The sequence below is a fragment of the Hyperolius riggenbachi genome, chromosome 11, assembly GCF_040937935.1.
Source record: "Hyperolius riggenbachi isolate aHypRig1 chromosome 11, aHypRig1.pri, whole genome shotgun sequence".
Taxonomy (NCBI): Eukaryota; Metazoa; Chordata; class Amphibia; order Anura; family Hyperoliidae; genus Hyperolius; species Hyperolius riggenbachi.
This window is the reverse complement of record NC_090656.1, coordinates 11,652,787-11,669,156: the sequence shown is the minus strand read 5'-3', so window position 1 is coordinate 11,669,156 and position 16,370 is coordinate 11,652,787. Positions and strand designations below refer to the sequence as shown.

The 16,370-nt window shown below is 45.2% G+C and overlaps 1 protein-coding gene across 2 annotated transcripts in view; it reads left to right on the top strand.

Moving 5' to 3' along the window:
• LOC137539024 (uncharacterized) overlaps positions 1-13,610 on the top strand; it is a 42,923-nt gene extending 29,313 nt beyond the window's left edge. For both annotated transcript variants that reach the window (XM_068261491.1, XM_068261492.1), the window contains 4 exons: positions 1,341-1,480; positions 4,826-4,922; positions 7,707-7,831; positions 12,311-13,610. In XM_068261491.1, the coding sequence (XP_068117592.1) occupies positions 1,341-1,480; positions 4,826-4,922; positions 7,707-7,831; positions 12,311-12,487 (539 nt within the window). In that variant the 3' untranslated portion in view covers positions 12,488-13,610. The remainder of the gene's footprint in view (positions 1-1,340; positions 1,481-4,825; positions 4,923-7,706; positions 7,832-12,310) is intronic.
• The last annotated feature ends 2,760 nt before the right edge of the window (positions 13,611-16,370 follow it).

Genomic DNA, 16,370 nt, shown 5'->3' with positions numbered 1-16,370 from the left:
TTTACAGAGTACATAGTCATATCACTGACTGTCCTCAGAGGAGCTCACAATCTAATCCCACCATAGTCATAGTCTAATGTCCTACTATATTATTAGTATGTATTTATATAGCACTGACATCTTCTGCTGCACTTTACAGAGTACATAGTCATGTCACTGACTGTCCTCAGAGGAGCTCACAATCTAATCCTACCATAGTCATAGTCTAATGTCCTACCATATTATTATTATGCATTTATATAGCACTGACATCTTCTGCAGCACGTTACAGAGTACATAGTCATGTTACTGACTGTCCTCAGGGGAGCTCACAATCTAATTCCTGACCATCACAATCTAATCCCTGACATGGTCACAGTCTAATATCCTACCATATTATTATTACATATTTATATAGAACTGACATCTTCTGCAGCACTTTAAAGAGTACATAGTCATGGCACTGATTGTCCTCAGAGGAGCTCACAATCCAACCGTAGTCATAGTGTAATGTCCTACCATATTATGATATATCTAATCCAACCATAGTCATAATCTAATGTCCCACCATATAATTATTATTATTATTATGTAGTTATATAGCACTGACGTCTTCTGCAGCACTTTACAGAGTACATAGTCATGTCACTGACTGTCCTCAGAGGAGCTCACACTCTGATCTTACCATAGTCATAGTCTAATGTCCTACCATATTATTATTATGTATTTATATAGAACTGGCATCTTCTGCAGCACTTTACAGAGTACATATAGTCATGTCACTGACCGTCCTCAGAGGAGCTCACACTCTAATCCTACCATAGTCATAGTCTTATGTCCTACCATATTATTATTATGTATTTATATAGCACTGACATCTCCTGCAGCACTTTACAGAGTACATAGTCATGTCACTGACTGTCCTCAGAGGAGCTCACAATCTAATCCTACCATAGTCATAGTCTAATGTCCTACCATATTATTATGTATTTATATAGCACTGACATCTTCTGCTGCACTTTACAGAGTACATAGTCATGTCACTGACTGTCCTCAAATGAGCTCATAATCTAATCCATCATCGTCTAAGGCCAATTTTTGTGGGAATCAATTAACTTATTAATATTTTTTTTGAGATGTGGGAGGAAGTGAGTTTGTTTAGAGGAAACATATGAAGAACATACAAATTCCATTCATACAGTGTCCTGGGTGTGTGCGAGTGTGTGTGTGCGAGTGTGTGTGTGCGAGTGTGTGTGTGCGAGTGTGTGTGTGTGTGCGCGCGCGTGCGTGCGTGCGTGCGTGCGTGTGTTGTACAAGCGTTGCCTGTAGCTCTGTCTGTCTATTCTATCACTCCTGTGCAGGTACTGAGGAAGGCGCACAGACAGCGGCCGATTCTCTCGTCAGTCGAGTGGGGAACGTGACAGATGTGGTGTCATCACTTGGATTCAGCTGGTGGCAAGGTGGTCCTCCCCACACACAGACACTACAGGAACTACAGAGGGTACGTCGGTGATGTCATTCCTTCCTCCACTACCTCTCAATTATCATGGCATATAACTATGATTTGAACTGATTAAATGGGGTGGGGCTAAATGGTCCACGTTAGCCTGTTGGATTCCATCTTTCAATATTTACTCTGCAGGGGAGTTGCTAATGTCACAAACTGGAGTGTAATGGAGCTGTTCCCATAGCAACCAGTGAGCATCTGTAGCCACTGTCCATAGCAACCAGGATTCTTAGTTTTATTTCAAAGGGGAACCCTGGTTTAAAGTGATTCATGCACTATTTCCACAATGATGCAGCACGTGAAAGGGATTTGCTTGTGTGACTGCCTGCAGAGCAAGCCATGGATTTGGATGAAGGGCTCTCTGCTAGTCCTTTTGCATCTTAGTTAAATTACCAGCAGTGGCTGGATAGTGTAATGGTTAAGGGCTCTGCCTCTGACACAGGAGACCAGAGTTTGAATTGTTGCTCTTCCTGTTAAGTAAGCCAGCCCCTATTCAGTAAAAAGACCTTGGGCAAGACTCCTTAACACTGCTACTGCCTGCTGAGCACATCCTAGTGGCTGCATCTCTGGCAGTTGAGTCCGCCAGGAGAAATGCGAGAGGGAGGGGGGTTCTGTGTCTTGTCAAACCTATAAATAAACAATGAGATAACAACAGAGCAACAAAGGAAAACATCCTGTTTTCCAGCTGTAATGGCCCATACTCACGAGGGACTTTTGTCGCCTCAACACGCGGTGCGCGCGTGTTTTGCGGCGACAGGTCGCCCGTGAGTATGGGCCGCGCGCAACCCGAACTGTCGCCCGTCGCTGATGTCGCCAGGCGATTGAAATGTTCAATCGCCTGGCGACAGTCGCCGCTGCAACTCCGCCGCAGCTGTCGCTAGTCCGCGTGAGTACGCGGACTAGCGACAGCAACCTCCATTGGGATACGCATAGCTTCCGGCGGGGGGAGGAGGAACGTCGGCGACAGCTTCCGTCGCGGCCGCTGGTCCCTCTTCCGCGTGTGTACGCGGAGGGACGTGGCGACGAGCTGTCGCCGGCCTGTCGCCCACACGCTCACGTGTGCTGGCGACAGGCTACTTTTGCTGCCCGTGAGTATGGGCCATTAGATCATCATATTTTGTGATTAAAAAAAAAAGAACATTCTATCCATCAATCGAAATTCAGGGAATTTATGGTTTAAAGTGAACCTCCGGACTAAAAATCTACTCAGCAGAACTGAAAAGGCTTGGTGTTTCTTTAACAGTTTCACAGCATCAGAACTTTGTTTTTCTTACCAAAGCATCATTTTTAGCTAAGCTCCGCCCATCAAAGAAAAAAAGCCCGGGCTTTTTTTCCCTGATGCTGTGCAGAGCATGATGGGATTTCCTATGTCGTTATTCACGTTGCCTAGCAACTGGGAGAGGTGCTCAGGACACAGGACAGTTGGAACTGTGTCTCATGCTCCCTGTCACCTCCTTTCAACCAAAAAGATGGCTGCCATCATGAAATCACAAACATTTGCCTGTTCTTTTAAAACCGTGTGGGTAAAAGATTATATTACCTATCTATTTTAATTAACATAACTAATGTAACTTAATGACAGTATGTTTGTTTAGGCTGAAGTTCCTCTTTAAGTTCAACTTATAATAATGGTTATTCACTCAATTTATCTCAAGAATTACCTATCTTTACTTGTTTTTAATCTCAACTATAAGGAGAGATAATAAACATGAATTACAACAGACAAGGGGGGAGATTTATCAAAGCATTACCGACAGTTTTTTTCTTCTTAATCTGTTCTAACCAGCAGGGAGAACAGTTCTGCATGATAATAAGAACCTTCTTAAATCCTAATGTAATAGTGTCAATTTAGCATGAATTTCTAGAGCTGTACTACAGAGCAGAAAAGTGCAAATCCATCCCTAAACTGGCGCAGATTAAGAAGTGCTTGATAGCAGTTCTACAGATGTAGAACTGCAGGCAAGACATGATTGCAGAGTGCAGGCTAGACATGATTTGTGTGGTGCTCCTCCCCCCTGCTGAATTCCTCATCAGAGCCTGCTGCTATCAATACAGCAGGTGTGTTGGTTACCTCAGCAACAGTAATTCCCATCTCACACTGCACTGTCTGAGAGACCTTCCTAGCTCCTCCTATTTTACAACAGTTTTAGAAGGTATCTGCACTACCTAATGATTTCTTAGGATGCCTGAGACAGTTCTGCACGGATTTCTAAAAACCTACCAATATTTTGTCTCGGACACTCTTGATAAATCTGGCCCTGTGTGTTTATTACTAAATCCTTTGTGTTTGTTCCATATTCGGTAAACTCCGGTAAAGTTGCCGTGCTCTCCCTGAGTGTTACCCAGGTAACGTGGGTTGTGCTAACTGCATAACACAAGCCATGTTGTCTGTGGAAGTAATGGTGAAAATTGCTGTGCGCTCCCTGTGCATGGCAGCTTTATCAGAGTTTACTGACTATGGAGCTTTGGGCCAAATTTATCAAGAGTGTCTGAGACAAAATATTGGTAGGTTTTTAGAAATCCATGCAGAACTGTCTCAGGTATCTTAAGAAATCACTAGATAGTGCAGATTCCTTCTTAAAGTGGACCCAAATTAAAAATACAAGATTTCAGAAATAAAATCTATTTTCTAAATTATAATAATAAATAGCAGCCTTTTTTCAGCTGCATGATGACAAATATAAAATATTTTACATTTATTGGAGGAACCCCTCCCTTCCTTTCAAATTGCCGGGATTTTTCCGGCAAACTGGTGGAGTAGATGGTGTCTGGCAATGGAGGAATTGCTAATGGCTGCCACCTGTATAACCCTAGTTATGAAAAGAGAAGGGTGAAAAGCATGCACTGAAATGCTCATAGGTTTGAAGTAGTATTTATTTATCTTTGTATGTGTCAGTGTTGCAACTAAATATTTTTAATTAAAAAAATGTTTGGTTTGGGTCCGCTTTAAACTGTTAGGAATAGGAAGAGTTAGGAAGGTCTCTCAGACAATACAGTGTCTGAGGGGAAATTGCTGTTGCTGTGGTAACCAATACATCAGCTGTATTGGATCAATGGCCAGCACTAGAATGATTAAAGGGAACCTGTACTGAGTATAATTATTTAAAATAAACACATAAGTTAACTTCAAATGAATATTACATAGTTACCTTGCCATCAGTTCCTCTCAGAAGCTCACCATTTTCTCCTTACAATGATCCCTTCCAGTTCTGACAACATTTTGTCAGAACTGAAATATATCAGTTATGTTCATATGTTTTGCCTTTCACTGTCTGGCCACCAGGGTGAGTTGCTGATTCTGAGCAGTTATTGATCTCTTGCTTGTGTCACTGTAAGCAGGTGTTGGACACTCTCCTCCTCAGCACTTTCACAGCCTGGAAGGCCTTCTTCCCACTGGTAAAGGATAACCCCGACGGCACCTTCACATTTATCACAGGTTGGTTGTCATTTACTTACCAGCATACAGCCTGCACTCCCGTCACACCATTCTACAGAGCATGCCATTGGGGCTGGCCTGGAAGCAGATTTGCATAGAGTGGGGAACCAGAGGTGAAATAAACTGATGATATAAACAATTGTATTTATCCTCCTACTCCTTACAAATTACTTTTTTTTTTTTTGATATCCAATGGTTTTATTTAATATTTAAACATTTACAAAGTAGATTGAATGTTTTGTTGTCTCTGCTCAGTGGCAGCCTATTAAGTGTCCCTAAATGAAAATACATGCACAATTGACCTTTTTTTGTATTCTGTCAGTTTTTATGGCTGTAATTAGCTTATCAGTGATGTTTTCTATATTCTTGACAAGGTATCAACAAGACAGAAGCTGTCACTTCCATGTAAAAAAATTAACTCTTTGAGGTAGCAAAATAAAGCAGCCTGGTTATTAATGTTTTGTACTGTACATACACATGCAGGGCTGTGGAGTCGGAGTCGAGGAGTCGGAGCAATTTTGGGCACCCGGAGTTGGAGTCGTTTGATTCATAAACTGAGGAGTAGGAGTCGGATGATTTTTGTACAAAATCCACAGCCCTGTTAAGTATTAGAGTAAGGAGTCGGAGTCGAGGAGTCGGGCCATTTTGGGTACCCGGAGTCGGAGTTGGAGTCGTGGTTTCATAAACTGAGGAGTCAGAGTTGGAGTCGGAAGATTTTTGTACCTGCTCCACAGCCCTGTACACATGTTTACCTCATCATGTCCCATATCGCCTCTGATACAGTTTAAGCTACCCATTTTTCCCCCCGACTATAAGACACTGTCTTATATTATTTTTTGGGGGGGAAATACAGAATGTGCTATGTCTTATTTTTGGGGGTGGGGGGAGGATGGGCTTACTGTTAGGAGAGGGGTAGACGCTTTATGTATGGGGAGGTGGGCGATCTCTTACCGGCTGCATCTCCCTTGTGGCTGCGTCCCCCTTCGTTCCTTGTAACGTCTCTGTTATAGCGGCGGCATATTGATGCTGGGGGGGTGCCCTTTGATCCTCACACTGACACGTGGTACGCTGGCGCTCCTCAGTCATAATCAATGTGCGCCTGGAACGCATCAGCCAGGTGCACATTGATTAGGACAAGAGAGGAGCGTCAGCGTACCACGTGTCAGTGTGAGGATCAAAGAGCACCCCCCCCCCCCCCCCCCAGCATCAATATGCCGCCGCTACAACAGAGACGTTACAAGGAACGAAGGGGGACGCAGCCACAAGGGAGGTGCGGTAAGAGATCGTACACCTCCCATACACAAAGCGTCCCAGATAGGTCTTATTTTCAGGGGAAGGTCTTAACCCATTCGCGTTCCATCGTTTTCACGTGAGAAATGTTCACCTCCCATTCATTAGCCTATAACTTTATCACTACTTATCACAATGAACTGATCTATATCTTGTTTTTTTCCGCCACCAATTAGGCTTTATTTGGGGGGTACATTTTGCTAAGAGCCACTTTACTGTAAATGCATTTTAACAGGAAGAATAAGAAAAAAATGGAAAAATTCATTATTTCTCAGTTTTCAGCCATTATAGTTTTAAAATAATACATGCCTCCATAATTAAAACTCACGTATTGTATTTGCCTATATGTCCCGGTTATTACAGCGTTAAAATTATGTCCCCATCACAATGTATGGCGACAATATTTTATTTGGAAATAAAGGTGCATTTTTTCCATTTTGTATCTATCACTATTTACAAGTTTAAAATAAAAAAAATATAGAAATATTTCATCTTTACATAGATATTTAAAAAGTTTAGACCCTTAGGTAAATATTTACATGTTTTTTTTTTTTTATAGTAAACAATTTATTTGGGTAGTTTTGGGAGGGTGGGAGGTAAACAATAGATTTATAATGTAAATGTGTGTTCATTTTTATTTTTTTTTTCCTTTCAGTTGTAGTATTACTTTTTGGCCACAAGATGGCGGCCATGAGTTTGTTTACATGACGTCACTCTAAGCGTAACACACGCTTAGAGTGACGCATCGGGGAGGGAACAGCCAGAAAAAGCACAGCTTCCGAGAGAAGCTGTCGCTTTTTCTGCGAGGGAGAGGAATCAGTGTTCGGGCACCATAGCCCAATACATTGATTCCTTGGCTACCGAATCCGCGGCCGGGAGTGCGCATGCACGCGCGCGATCGGCCGCGGGAGCGCGCATGGTTCCTGGATGTAGTTTCTACGTCCAGGAACCAAAATAGGTTAAATTAGGGGAAAGACGGTAAGAATGTGTGGTTGTCCAAACAATAATATGTGGTTGTCTTGTGTGACAATATGGGGCATATGCACAGGTGGTCCCTATGTAGGCTCTTTCCTCTTCTGCAATCTGTAGTTGTAACGTAGTATGGATACAGAGGCGCCAAAAGGATAAAAGTATCTAAAAAGTTTAAAACACGAGGCGGCAGTGGTGGACTTACCTCCTCCAAGCAGACACAAACATTGCCAATGTGTTTGTCAAAAACTATAGCGGACAATGCAACACATTTTGCAGGTTTGATCCCGCTTCATCAGGCAATAACAATGGAGTTATAGTATATGTGGTCAGTAGAAGAAACAGGCACCTCTGGCCTAGGACAAAACAAGTTGCTTAACACCCCCTTCCCCTCCACAGAACAGACTGCTCCTCCTCTCCCTCTCGTCCTGAACTACAACATCCACCATGCTCCTCCATGATTTGTCCATGAAGGTGGTAATCATTTCAAAGATGCCTACATGTAACTGTTCTTTTCAACTGCAGGTGGAGCTGGTGAGCGGTTGCTGATGCCTGGCACCGGGTTCCTTACGTTGGGTGCAGCTGGGGCTCTTGCATTTTCCCAGGTGGTTCGCGAGGAGTATCCCAATATCCCGTGCAAACTGAATGAGGTTGGTGAGACAACAAACAACTGCAGGGGAAAAGGGCAGATAGGTATATGTTATGTACCTGTGACACTGCATCTGGAGGAAAAGAGATTATCACTTCCTCTCCTGGCCAATCAGATTCCTCCCATGTGCTGCATGCAGGATGTGAGAAGGAAATGGAGACTACCTACTGTTTGGCCTCATCTTTCTGAAGTGTGAACTGTCTGTGGTGACCAGAGCAGCCAATCAAACCTTTCTCCTTTCATGCGCTGATTAGGAATGATCAGTGATATGCAAATACTTCCAAGTTTATGCAAATGTTTGTAAAATGTTATGCAAATATATGCAGCTTGAAAATGGACCAATCAAGGTTTGTAGGGGGCGTCTCTAAAGTGCAGGATCACTTTTTTCAATAGATGTTCTCTATGATACAAATCAGGACTCATAGAAAGAAAAGTCCCATGCTTCTTTCTCATCCATTCTTGGGTGCTTTTAGCTGTGTGTTTTGGGTTATTATTAGGGATGATCACAGATATGCAAATTTTTCCAAGTTGATGCAAATGTATGCAGTTTGAAAATAGACCAATTTAAACCAAGGTTTAAATTGATTGGTCCTTTTTTGAAAGCTGCATATATTTGCATAAACATTTGCATAATTTTGGAAGTATTTGCATCTCATTGATCATCCCTGGTTATTATCCTATCACAGAATTGCCCAGCAAGCTCATGTTGAAGTAGAACTCCTAGGAGTGTGTAAGTGGCTTCAAAGGACCGCTTGGCGGATCCGTGAACTAACTGTCATTTCAACGACAGTTAGGTTCGTACACGTGTACAAACGACTTTTGATAGTCTATTTTAGTGTCTATTAAGATGCCCATACGTAGCAAAGAGAGCAAACAGAGATCCGGGCACCAGCCAGCACATATGATGCATAAACTCCTTTATTCCTTCCCCAAGATTCCTGACAGAAAATTGCAAGGCCTAACAGCCGTTTCACAGATAAATCTGCCTCTGAAGAAGCAGATTTATCTGTGAAACGGCTGTTAGGCCTTGCAATTTTCTGTCAGGAATCTTGGGGAAGGAATAAAGGAGTTTATGCATCATATGTGCTGGCTGGTGCCCGGATCTCTGTTTGCTCTCTTTGCTACAATTGAACCTGGTTTGTTCCGGAGGCACGGCCTACGACCCCTGCTACCCCCTTGGGGCTGCCTTTCAGTGCATTTAGTGCCACCCTACGTGTTTGTTTCTTTTTTGCTAAGATGCCCATACATTAGAACGAATATGGGCAGATTCCACCAAGAGACAAATTTGTCTCTAGTCGAATCTGCCCATACACTACAGGCCGATTGCTGTCCGATTTCAGCATGAAATTATCAGGGAGTCGGCTGAGTCGCCACGTCCGCCCCTGCCCCCAAAATGTATAAATGTATGTAGTGTGTGTGCATTTATACATTACCTGTCCTGTAGCAGCTCGCCGAGTCCATCCGGTAAGCTGCATACGCTATGCGCCTTCGTCACGATGCGGAAGTGTATTGAGGAGATGGGACGCGGCTGCGGGTGGATGCGGCCGTGCGAGAATCTGCAGCATGCTGCAGATTCTCGGATCGCACTGCACTGCACAACATGCACGCAATGGAAACTCTTCCACTGGCGTGCATGTGTTTCAGCACACCCACGGTGCGATGCGGCTATGTAGCCGCATCGCACCCCTCCTAGTGGAAACTGGCCCTTAGCGTTAGTAAAATATCAGTAAAACGTACCGATATTTTACTATTTAAGTTACTACTTCCCAATAGTAATATATCAGTAGTATTACACTTATTCTTCTACCAATGATTTCCAGCCCCCAGATTCCCTGGTGCTCTTTTTGCATGTACGCATCTTGTTGTGCCGTAGGTATTATCACTACAGAAGCCTGTAACCAGAGATGGGCTGCTGCAATACGGCCGGTCTGAAAGCACCCCGCTCCCTCCTGGATTACAGGCAGAGATGGGCTGCTGCAATACGGCCGGTCTGAAAGCACCCCGCTCCCTCCTGGATTACAGGCAGAGATGGGCTGCTGCAATACGGCCGGTTTGAAAACACCCCGCTCCCTCCTGGATTACAGGCAGAGATGGGCTGCTGCAATACGGCCGGTCTGAAAACACCCCGCTCCCTCCTGGATTACAGGCAGATATGGGCTGCTGCAATACGGCCGGTCTGAAAACACCCCGCTCCCTCCTGGATTACAGGCAGAGATGGGCTGCTGCAATACGGCCGGTCTGAAAGCACCCCGCTCCCTCCTGGATTACAGGCAGAGATGGGCTGCTGCAATACGGCCGGTCTGAAAACACCCGGCTCCCTCCTGGATTACAGGCAGAGATGGGCTGCTGCAATACGGCCGGTCTGAAAACACCCCGCTCCCTCCTGGATTACAGGCAGAGATGGGCTGCTGCAATACGGCCGGTCTGAAAACACCCCGCTCCCTCCTGGATTACAGGCAGAGATGGGCTGCTGCAATACGGCCGGTCTGAAAACACCCCGCTCCCTCCTGGATTACAGGCAGAGATGGGCTGCTGCAATACGGCCGGTCTGAAAGCACCCCGCTCCCTCCTGGATTACAGGCAGAGATGGGCTGCTGCAATACGGCCGGTCTGAAAGCACCCGGCTCCCTCCTGAATTACAGGCAGAGATGGGCTGCTGCAATACGGCCGGTCTGAAAACACCCCGCTCCCTCCTGGATTACAGGCAGAGATGGGCTGCTGCAATACGGCCGGTCTGAAAACACCCCGCTCCCTCCTGGATTACAGGCAGAGATGGGCTGCTGCAATACGGCCGGTCTGAAAGCACCCCGCTCCCTCCTGGATTACAGGCAGAGATGGGCTTCCGACTAATTTCGAGTAGCAAGCTTCCAACTAATTTACATGAGGAGCCTATTGTTGTAGGAAAATATCTTAAAGGACACCTGAATGGAGAAAAATATGGAGGCTGACATATTTATTTTATTTAATGCTAGGTACACACCATTCAATTTCCCAGCAGATCGAACCGGTAATTTCCAGCATGTCTGATCGATTTTGTGCAGTAGTGATCTGAAAATCGATCTCGTTATCGATCAGGAGATCATCGGACATGTCACAAATTATAGGTTTGACTTGTAAATCTGACGGGAAATTGAATGGCGTGTACCGAGCATTAAACAATAACAGTTGCCTGGCTATCCTACTGATCGCTTTGGCTGCAGTAGTGTCTGAATAACACACCTGGAACAAGCATGTGAGAAATCCAGTCAAATCTGATCATCATGCTTGTTCAGGGTCCATGACTAAAAGTATTAAAAGCAGATTATTGGTTGGACAACCAGGAAATGTGCATTGTCTTAAAGAGAACCCGAGGTGGGTTTGAAGAATATTATCTGCATACAGAGGCTGGATCTGCCTATACAGCCCAGCCTCTGTTGCTATCCCAAACCCCTCTAAGGTCCCCCTGCACTCTGCAATCCCTCATAAATCACAGCCACGCTGCTGACAAACAGCTTGTCAGAGCTGGCTGTGTTTATCTCTATAGTGTCAGTCTGCTGCTCTCCCCGCCTCCTGCAGAACTCCAGTCCCCACCTGCATCCCTTCCCTCCCTGCTGATTGGAGGGAAGGGATGGGGGCAGGGACCGGAGCTATGCAGGAGGCGGGGGAGCAGCTGAGACTGACACTACAGATGTAAACACAGCCTCACAGCATGGCTGTGATTTATGAGGGATTGCAGAGTGCAGGGGGACCTTAGTGGGGTTTGGGATAGCAACAGAGGCTGGGCTGTATAGGCAGATCCAGCCTCTGTATGCAGATAACATTCTTTAAACACACCTCGGGTTCTCTTTAATAAATATATATGTCAATCTCCATATCCCTCTCACTTGGGTGTCATTTAAGAGATGGTGATATCATGGCCTGGGAAAGGGTTCATCTGAACACAGAAATTGTTATACAGATATATTTGCCACACAATTAATGGATTAGATAATTGCATGAATAAGCACATTTAGAGCTGTTTATAAATAAAGTGCTCAGTGCTTTTGTGCGTATATATATTTTTGGTATTTTTTGGACTCACTTTTCCTCCCCCAAAAGTGGAGGAAAAAAGTCACTGTGTCTTATATTACAAATGCAAGGAGTTCCCGACTTGCCAATACCAACCTCCAACCAGCCGCAATGTCGGGGACTCCCTGTACTGTGCCCATGCAGAGGAGGACACAGGGGGACAAACGGAGGACACAAAGGAGCATAGAGGAGGACACAAGGGGGACAGAGGCAGACACGAGGTACAAAAGGGTCATAATCCACAAGATGCCCCTTCACCATGGATGCACCAGGTTTAGTATATATTTTTCCCCCCGGTTTTTGTCCTTCAAACCTAAGTGCATCTTATGGTCAGGAGCTTCTTATAGTCTGAAAAATACGGTAAATACTAGAATTGTGGTTTATGATAAATGACACGTCAGAAAAGGACTGACATGTGACCTTTTATCTGCAGGTGAAGATAAACATGGGCGTGGCCCTGCCAGACCGCCTAGGACCCGGCTACGTCAGTCATCTGGAGGTGGGAGAGGCGGTTGCTTCGCTGGTGGAGAAGAGGCGGGTGTCTCATACTGTCATGTGTGTCAACTCCAAAAATGACCTAAAGACTTTGATGGTGGAAGGGAAACTGTGAGCTCTGTACCACTCCTTCCTGCTGACCCCCAAACACCCCCATTCCTGATGTACTGATGAAACAGCCCATCCTCACTGACCACACCTACAACTTCCTGCCCAGACCAAACTAGGAGAGAAAATTGTACCAGCCTAGCCAGAGCCTTGCAGATGCCACCTTCCTCTCTAGGGCTTTGGCTTGGCCATCAGTAAACGCTCTGCAGAAAGATGTGCTCTGATTCATAAGGTGAGCCTCACATCCCCATGGCTGCATCACAAATGAGGATGTTTGGCTGGAATGTACCATTCTGCTGAAGAATATAGGTAGAATATCAGCATCGTGTATGATTATACAGAGCTTCGTACGGTGATGCAGTTCAAACCAGTTATCGTTATCTCGTTTTCACCAGTTTCTATCGACGTTACATTGAAATTAGCTGTTGAATTGTTACATCTTTGAAAGAGCCGTTTGCTCCATCCCCAACCCTATACGGCTGTGATTGTCACCAGAACTTTGCTGTCTTCTGTATGCCAGATGCTGAGACACTACATTGTCTGACATGCATGCAGATTGTATGCAGCTTGCAATTTCATTGGCCCAATTGCAAGTTTAAATCCGTACTATCCAGCTGCAGTCCCACATTTCTTTACTGCTGTGCTCAGTTAATGCAAAGTGCATGGTAAAACGATTAGCACTAACTTCCAAAGGCAAGTATATTGAGTTCTTGAACTTGACCCATCATCAGTTAAGTTATCCTTCAAGTCTAAAGACAAATGCCAGGGAGATGTGCGCAGCAGAAGGGCTATGCCAGGTTTGCCATGTGTCGATGTGGATTGGCCCAATCCCACCTGCATACACTGTGCATTCTATCTGCATGCATGCCAGAAACATTAGCATTTCATTGGCTGTCTGTCTGAGACCAAGAAATAGATTTCCCTGCAGGCAGCATCTTGTATAGCTGTTGCTCTGCAATGATCGGATTCCTTTAATTTCCCAAAAGGCTCAAAACCAGGATTTGTTTTACCACAAAAACCCACAACTGAAAGGTAGTTCTGTTTTCTGGCTGTTGTGTTATAAATCTATTCTGTTACTTCTCTCTGTCCAGAGATGTTTGTAATAAAGTTTGTTGATAGCTGTCCAAGAAGGAACGGTTTTGTCTGTCTTCACCTTAATGGGCTGTAGCTTATTTTTATCATGTGAAGGCAACTTATGACAAAAACATGCTTTCCATTCTGAATGTGCCGTGTGAAAGGGTTAGAACCCGGTCCTTGTGTTACTGCTGTCTGTGTCCCTGTGGAGACAGAATCTGCTGTCTCTCTACGCCTGTGACTCGGTATGTGTGTCACAAGGGAAGGAAGGGACAACAGGTAAAATGTCAGAGCTTCTAACTCTTTGCCATTCAGCCTGCTGCTGCCTCCTTTGTCCTTGTACAAGGGAATAACCTGCTTCCTGTTTGAACATGGTGCGAGCAGGCTACAAATGGCTGCCCGCCCAGTGACCATGGCTTATGGGTCTCTGACTGATGTATGACGCATGTGCCTGCCCACTTTCCACTATATCCAGATACAGAATATTGCAGGGGCCTAAAAACAGATTTACTACAACTATAACAGAAGTTCTATTACATCCATGTATACCAGGCGTTATTCCCATCAGAGATGAGCAACAGATTAAAAATGGATGAAATCCAAATAGGTTTTATTTGCATTTCATCTTTCTAATTACTGCGGGTGTGTAAAGGGGGGTTAAACTCACCCAGCATGCGTCTTCTTTCATCCGTTCCACGGTGCCTCCCATGCTGCATTCCAAGCCGCATCACTACCGGGTTGAAGGAGGAAGTGTTTGTAGTCACGTGATGCGGCTTGGAACGCAGCATGGGAGGCACTGTGGAACGGATGAAAGAAGACGCATGCTGGGTAAGTTTAGCCCCCCCCCCCCCCCCACTCAGCTCGTCCCATATACTTAAATGTCCAGGTCCCAACCAAGCACCATTCTAACTGTGAACTAAAGGGAACCTGAAGTGGGAGGGATCTAGAGGATGACGTATGTATTTTCTTTTAAACATTACAAATTGCCTGGCTATCCCGCTGATCCTCTGCCTCTAATACTGTTAGCCATACACCCTGAACAAGCATTAATGTCAGATCTGACTAGATTAGTTGCATGCGTGTTTCTGGTGTGATTCAGACACTACTGATGCCAAAGAGATCAGCAGGGCTGCCAGGCAACTGGTATTGTTTAAAAGGAAATAAATATGGCAGCTTCCATATACCTTAGTTCAGGTTCCCTCAAGTGAGGTTTTTTTTTTTTTTAAAAAAATGCAACAGACAAACAAGACACAGTAAAAACAGACATATGTGAACAAGCTCATAGGAGATCAGGGGCTCAGTCTGCATGTCCGCTATCGACCTCTCTGTGAAATGATCCAGCAGTGGACTTATGGCAGCCATACATTTAGCGATGATGGGCAGATTAGACCAAGAGGCAAATCTCTCTCTAAATGAATCTGATTAGAGAGAGATCTGTCGGCTGCCCACACACCACAGGCCGATTCCCGATCAATTTCAGCAGGAAAACTCGAGAATCCTCCAAGTCCACAGCTGTTGCCTTAATGTATAAATGTGTATGTAATGTGTGTATTTATCCATTACCTGTCCCGTGTCATGGTGCTCGTCCATCTTCTGAATCCGCCGCTCTTTCACCACCAGTGTGTGCTGTCATGTATAGGTGCTAACAGAAGAGCAGCGATTCGGAAGAGGGACGGACACCGCGACACGGGACAGGTAATGTATAAATGTGTATGTAATGTGTGTATTTATCCATTACCTGTCCCGTGTCATGGTGCTCGTCCATCTTCTGAATCCGCCGCTCTTCCACCACCGGTGTGTGCTGTCATGTATAGGTGCTAACAGAAGAGCAGCGATTCGGAAGACGGACGGACACCGCGACACGGGACAGGTAATGTATAAATGTGTATGTAATGTGTGTATTTATCCATTACCTGTCCCGTGTCATGGTGCTCGTCCATCTTCTGAATCCGCCGCTCTTCCACCACCGGTGTGTGCTGTCATGTATAGGTGCTAACAGAAGAGCAGCGATTCGGAAGAGGGACGGACACCGCGACACGGGACAGGTAATGTATAAATGTGTATGTAATGTGTGTATTTATCCATTACCTGTCCCGTGTCATGGTGCTCGTCCATCTTCTGAATCCGCCGCTCTTCCACCACCAGTGTGTGCTGTCATGTATAGGGGCTAACAGAAGAGCAGCGATTCGGAAGAGGGACGGACACCGCGACACGGGACAGGTAATGTATAAATGTGTATGTAATGTGTGTATTTATCCATTACCTGTCCCGTGTCATGGTGCTCGTCCATCTTCTGAATCCGCCGCTCTTCCACCACCAGTGTGTGCTGTCATGTATAGGTGCTAACAGAAGAGCAGCGATTCGGAAGAGGGACGGACACCGCGACACGGGACAGGTAATGTATAAATGTGTATGTAATGTGTGTATTTATCCATTACCTGTCCCGTGTCATGGTGCTCGTCCATCTTCTGAATCCGCCGCTCTTTCACCACCAGTGTGTGCTGTCATGTATAGGTGCTAACAGAAGAGCAGCGATTCGGAAGAGGGACGGACACCGAGACACGGGACAGGTAATGTATAAATGTGTATGTAATGTGTGTATTTATCCATTACCTGTCCCGTGTCATGGTGCTCGTCCATCTTCTGAATCCGCCGCTCTTTCACCACCAGTGTGTGCTGTCATGTATAGGGGCTAACAGAAGAGCAGCGATTCGGAAGAGGGACGGACACCGCGACACGGGACAGGTAATGTATAAATGTGTATGTAATGTGTGTATTTATCCATTACCTGTCCCGTGTCATGGTGCTCGTCCATC